This window comes from Carassius auratus, unplaced genomic scaffold (assembly GCF_003368295.1).
Source record: "Carassius auratus strain Wakin unplaced genomic scaffold, ASM336829v1 scaf_tig00013793, whole genome shotgun sequence".
In the NCBI taxonomy this organism is placed as follows: Eukaryota; Metazoa; Chordata; class Actinopteri; order Cypriniformes; family Cyprinidae; genus Carassius; species Carassius auratus.
The window spans coordinates 174,397-180,396 of record NW_020524447.1 but is presented as its reverse complement, the minus strand read 5'-3'; the positions used below and the strand labels follow the sequence as shown (position 1 = coordinate 180,396).

Genomic DNA, 6,000 nt, shown 5'->3' with positions numbered 1-6,000 from the left:
CCTTCACATCTTATTTGCCAGTGTGTAAATGATGTGATGCGTTGTCAACTTAATCATCTTATAATGCAGATGCTTTAATGAATGATGAACCATAGAGAATTAGGTTCTGTTACCAAGGTGATTATTTCCTCACATTATCCTTGAGCTGGATTGAAGCTCACACTGAGAGGATAACACACTGAAAGCACCATCACACTACGATATCTGTAAACAATCTATATAGTAATGTTAATGGAAAATATTGGTATATAATATATAAGATATTTTACCATATAAAAAGTGTATGACAAATTATATTGTGTAAAATGTTACTAGTTTAATTTAAAAAATTTAATTGTTTAAAAAATACTTTATTTATATTTAAGAATATGTACCGTTACACTAAAGAAATGTGTTTTATTTATTTTTTAAAGATATCTATTGCTATTCTGTATAGTTTGGGGTTCATGCAAAGACCAAGCTGGATGAAGCCACTCAATATATCTGTGAATTGTAAATATGCAGGTCCTATACAGGGTCATCGCATAAAATCTGAAACACAGGGGCATTATGGGAGATTTCAAAGGATTTGTAAATAACCTTCTAAGACTGCGTTCATAAAAACACAAAAAGAATAGTTTTGTTTTTTTATTATTTTACACAACATAAGAACACAGCAGATGTTGCCTTCCTGTACATGGTTTTTTTATGCCTTCAAACAAAGGCAAAATCAACGTCACAGAAAAGAAAACGCTTTGATTTTTTAAAAAATATCAATTTAATAACAGGTCCCAGTATCAAGTCCTTATATAGTTGTTTTTTTTTTTCCTCTATAATATGCAGGAAATGTCATTTCCTTGAATAGAAAGGCTTTTTTGTGAAATCTCTAATGTTTCCTTCCATCCGTGTAACTGACACAAAGCTCGTGTCCAGTAGGAGCCCCTGGTAAGAGGACACAGGAAGGCACCGATGCTTTCCTCTTACCGTAACACTCGGCGTGTGCAGTGAAGATGGAGGCGTGTCTCTCTCGGATGATGGATCTTGCTCAGAGTGGCTCTAACACCTCCCTCAAGGCAAATATCCACATTAATCCATGGGTTTCCAGAAAACATTAATAAAAAGACAGCAGAAAATATGATTTGCGGATGGAAACAAAAGAAATGGTGCAAAACGTGCACATTCATTCGATCACACACATTTATATACTATGAGCTCGTATACACACCCTCACACACACACAAAAGCACGTACACAATGAGATGCAGGCACTCCGTCATGTTTCCAGCAGTCGTACATTCACACGGTGCTCTCTAGAATCCACTCTGAACTGGAAAATGCAGATTTCTCACTGTCTAGATTTGAGTTTGCCATTTGGACTAGCATTCCGTTCACGGACATACTCCGCTTGCAAAACACATTGCCCATCTTCTGCGAGCCAATGTAGCAGTGATGTTTCGACAGGTTCTCGTTCAAAGAGTACCTGCGTTTAGCCCGTGCTCCTTCCACGGGCAGTGTCATATACTTGGACGAAGACGGACAAGCCCTCCTTAAAATCGGAGTGTCTTTGAAGCGGGATGGAGGGGGCGGAGGGGTTGGGACCGGCTGCTGAAGAGCGGTGGAGTTGTTGCGGTTGGTGTTTTGCGTCTCTGCGTTCAGAAGCGCCTCTACTTTGGGCTCGGTGCAGGCCACTGGGACAGGCTTTGGCGCTGGTTTGCGCTTTGGCTTTAGTGATCCTGAAGAGCCGGGAGTCGTCCAGCTTTGGCTTACCAGGGAAGTGGAGGTGGAGCAGTCTGGGATGGAGGTTTCTGAGGTGTGGGTTTGGGAATCTGGAGGCGGAGGAAGAGGCATGGCGGAGCTCTGTTTACACCCCTCGCCCTCCTCCAAGCTCAAAGCACCCTGTTTGGACACAGACGGTGTGACTGTACAGCCCTGGGATTGTGCCCCGTTGGTTTGCGAGTGCACGTCGGTGACCGAGGCCCCCTTGGTGGAGTCGCCGCTGTTGCACACCTTGTAGCGGATCATGAGGATGATGATGAAGATGAGGACGGAGGCGACGATTATTCCCCCGATGATGATGATCATAGTGCCGCCCAAGAACTGGGATTGCATGAAGTGGCAGCGCAGATATTCAGATTCGGTGGTAAACTGCACACAGCCCACAACCCGCGTAGCCGTCAGGGAGGTTATGCCGTCGTCGTAAATGGCCAGCACGCAGAGATCGTACTGCGTCCCGGCGGCCAGGTTATTCACCAGGAAGTTTTTACTCGTTGGGGGAATCATTCTGTTGGGTGAAGAAAAGAACAGTGTTAGAATAATACATTATATGTTTCATTCATCATTCATTTATTAAACTGCCTTACACCTTTTTAACAACCTCAAGAGGGGTACCAGTTCCTGCAAAATTTTCATTTACATCTTTTTGAGCTCAGCAGTAGCCCTGAGAGAGTAATCTCTTACATATATGTATAAGGGTTGGGGAGTTGGTGCGTTTTGGGTACTGTAAACATTTCTACACAAACCATTTTTTTTGTCTGCCAATTCATGTACACACATGTACACACAGTATATACATACACTACAGTTCAAAGTTTTCAGGTTATAAATAAAGTATTGATGCTTTTTAAAGAAGTCTCTTATGCTCACCAAGTCTGCATTTATTTGACTGAACAAATACGTACAATACTAGGGCTGCCCTCGCCTAAAGATTTTTCTGGTTTACTTGTAGTTGTTCATTTTAAGCATTAGTCTACTATTAGTTGCACTTTTATTAATAAACCATATAATTCATAATAATGAGCATATAATTGCCTAAATAGTCTAATAAGCACTCAAGCGCATGCAAAATAGGCTTGCCACAGCACACTGGCAAATATAATAATTATGAATTTGTTAGGGAAAAACAGCAAGTACACTGCATTAATGTTTTAATAATTTATTGATACACTAGTGCTGTCTGTTTTTGGTTTAAGAGATGAAATCAGTGACACTGACTCTTTTGTAACATTATAAATGTAATAATGCATCCTTGCTGAACAGATAAAATGATATATTTAAAACAAAATAAAATAAAAAAATCTATTAAAATAAGGAGTTTATAAATAAAATGTATAATAAAAGTCACATAAAAAAAATTACAAATTAAGCAATATTTAATGAAAAAAAAAAAAACTGGTATTACTTCAAGGGGTCCACTGGTATGATTGTCATTTTGATTTGTGTTCAGAAATCAAAATTCCAGACAAATATATGATTTCATAATCTAAGCAGAGAGTAGAATAAAAAAAAAAGATTGCACATCGGAGGGCTCTGCTGATAAATATGCTAATATTCAAGTAGGAAATTTTTATTACATTTATTTTTTTTTTGCATCGGGCTCAGGCACGAAGCATGCAGAGTATGCATTATACTATACTGAGCATGTTACAATAAACACGTCAAACAAACTATGATATCAGGACTATCTCTTATCTCTACCATGTTTACTCTGCTGCAGGCATGTTTAATCACATAATCTAGCGAGCACAAATCTGAAGCCGTGGTAAATCTGCTTCGGTGCTCTATGGAAGTCCTGCTGTACCTGCAGGAGCCTGGGGTCTGCTATCACTCTCTGAACCGTTCGCTTCAGACGTGAACAATGGCATCTCTTATCATCCTTCCCCACGCGCCCCACCTGTCTCCTCTGCAGCCTGGCAAACATTCAGCTCATTCAGCCAGCTGAAAGAAGTGCTCTGTGATTTCCCCATGCAAACCGACTGGATTTGGAGCACAAAGGTTCTCAGTAGAAGCTGCCTCGCGCCACAGCCGGTCAAAGCGTTTCAGTGGTGAGAGCGGCCGCCGTCGTACATACAAATGAATGAGCCAAGCATTTTAATTGCAGGGTTGCTCTGAGTAACTCAAAGTGTGTTTAATGGTGTCAAGAAGCTAGTTGCTAGGGTCACATTTCACAAAATAGCTGACAATATTTGCATGGTTCTAGTTTTTGAGTAATTACTAATTTTATGCAGTGAGATTTTTATATATATATATATATATATCCTATTTCTAGATGCTTCATTGTTAAATGTAACATCTAATTAGCTCTCTGCCTAGATTCTATTAGTGTCGCTACGTCTGGATAGCATAAGTTTCCATTTTGTGGAGGAGTTTCTCGATACTAGCAGGCAGCTGGCACTGTGAACGCAAAGAAGTTGAAAAGTTTACAATGCTTGGCAATGACAACAAATACTGGGTTAAAAAAAAAAAGGACAGAGAGATTTCAATTATAGTGCACACAATCTTACACAAATTAAAAGCCAAGTGTTCAGCTAAATTCGTACTTGAGCGAAAGTAAAAAGTTTCCACATTTAATTGTGCTTAATATTTAATAGTAGCCTCAAGAGTGCTACTTACTTGGCTTGTGAAAAAGACTGATGCAATCAGCAGGGGATTTCTCATTAAAGTAACTCTGATGCTCAAACTGTGTAGAAGAGTCCTTTTTAGCACAGTTTTGTTGATGTTGTAGTTATTTTTATACTGATCATTGATCATTTAAAGCCAGATTTACTTAGGGTTATAGCATGCACTGTTTTAGATCAAAAACTACATTCATCCATAATTGTGTCCAATCACATTTTACACACACACACACACACACATATAAATAAATAAATATATTTATATATATATATGTGTGTGTGTGTGTGTGTGTGTACTTTGAAGGTCTAAATTAAATTAAAGGAACTAAACGGTGTGATTTTCTGCCTTAGAAATATAACTGAGTCTTTAGTTTCAATAGAACATGAGAACATTTCTCCCATAAAATGATGAAGCATAATTAATTTAAGTATTTTACACCTCTGAGACATCAACACATTTTCTGATGAGTAGTGAATTATGTACTTTGAAGATCTCAATGAAATTACAATGATTAAAAAGTATGATTTTCTTATAAATGTAATTGAGTGAATTCACTTCCAATGGCACTTGAATAAAGTACAAAAAAAAATGTAAAAAAAAAATTCAAAGGTCTCAATTCAAAGGTCAAAATTCAAATAATTTTAAAAAGAATACTGGTAATGCCCTTTTTAAGTTGTGTGTGTGTGTGTGTGTGTTAGAGAAGGTACAATTATGAGTGGTGAAATTAGGGGTGGGTGATATGGAAAAAATATCATATGACATATTTTTCTAAATATCACGATTCACGATTTTATCACAATTCTTTGTCATGTTGGTTTTACTATTTTGTAAGTTGTCTGAGCATTACAGCTAAACTAATTTATCTATTATAAAGATAAGGTCTTTCAAGGTAACAAAAAAAAAAAAAAAAATGTCTTTATGTTTTGTTGTTTTATTAACGTTAAATAGTTCATCCAAAAATAAAATTTTCTATCAGTGTCTGTCAATTCTGTCATAGTGTTTTATTTTTATACCAACATTTACTCACTCAAAACTGGATTTAAACCTAAATGAGTTTCTTTCTTCTTCTGAACATAAATGCTGTTTTGTGGAATGTCGAAAAACCAAACAGTTACTGGTCCACATGGACTTCCATAGTATTTTTTGCTACTACCAAATTCAGTGTGGACCAGCAACTGTTTGTTAACCACATTCTTCAAAATATCTTCTTTGTTTAATAGGCCTACTGTCCCTGTAAGACCTGCATGCATCTATTATACAGGCATATATAAGTTTTTTCTATTAACTGTTTACTTTCATTTTAGACATAAACCAACTTGAGTCTACATGTAAACCTTGTGTGTTTTGAGAGTATTAGCGCAAAAGATAAGTTAGTTCAATAATCAGGCGCTGTTTGACAGGTTTTACACGTTTTACACGTTGTATACACGCGAATGAAACATTTAAAAGCACATGCAAATAATGAAAGAGTAACTTTACCGCCGAGTTAACACTGCTGTGAATGCATGTCCCTTATGAAACAAAAATATATTGCAGTATATTGGAAAATATCATGTAATATAATAGGCATATATTCTTATATATATTTATTTTTTCCAATATATTGCAATATATTTAAAGTGGCAA

At 37.0% G+C, this 6,000-nt stretch overlaps 1 protein-coding gene across 1 annotated transcript in view; it reads right to left on the bottom strand.

Moving 5' to 3' along the window:
* Positions 1-628: 628 nt before the first annotated feature.
* LOC113074181 (leucine-rich repeat and fibronectin type-III domain-containing protein 5-like) overlaps positions 629-6,000 on the bottom strand; it is a 53,203-nt gene continuing 47,831 nt past the window's right edge. The window contains exon 3 of the mRNA XM_026246936.1: positions 629-2,260. Coding sequence (XP_026102721.1) covers positions 1,276-2,260 — 985 coding nt within the window. The 3' untranslated portion in view covers positions 629-1,275. The remainder of the gene's footprint in view (positions 2,261-6,000) is intronic.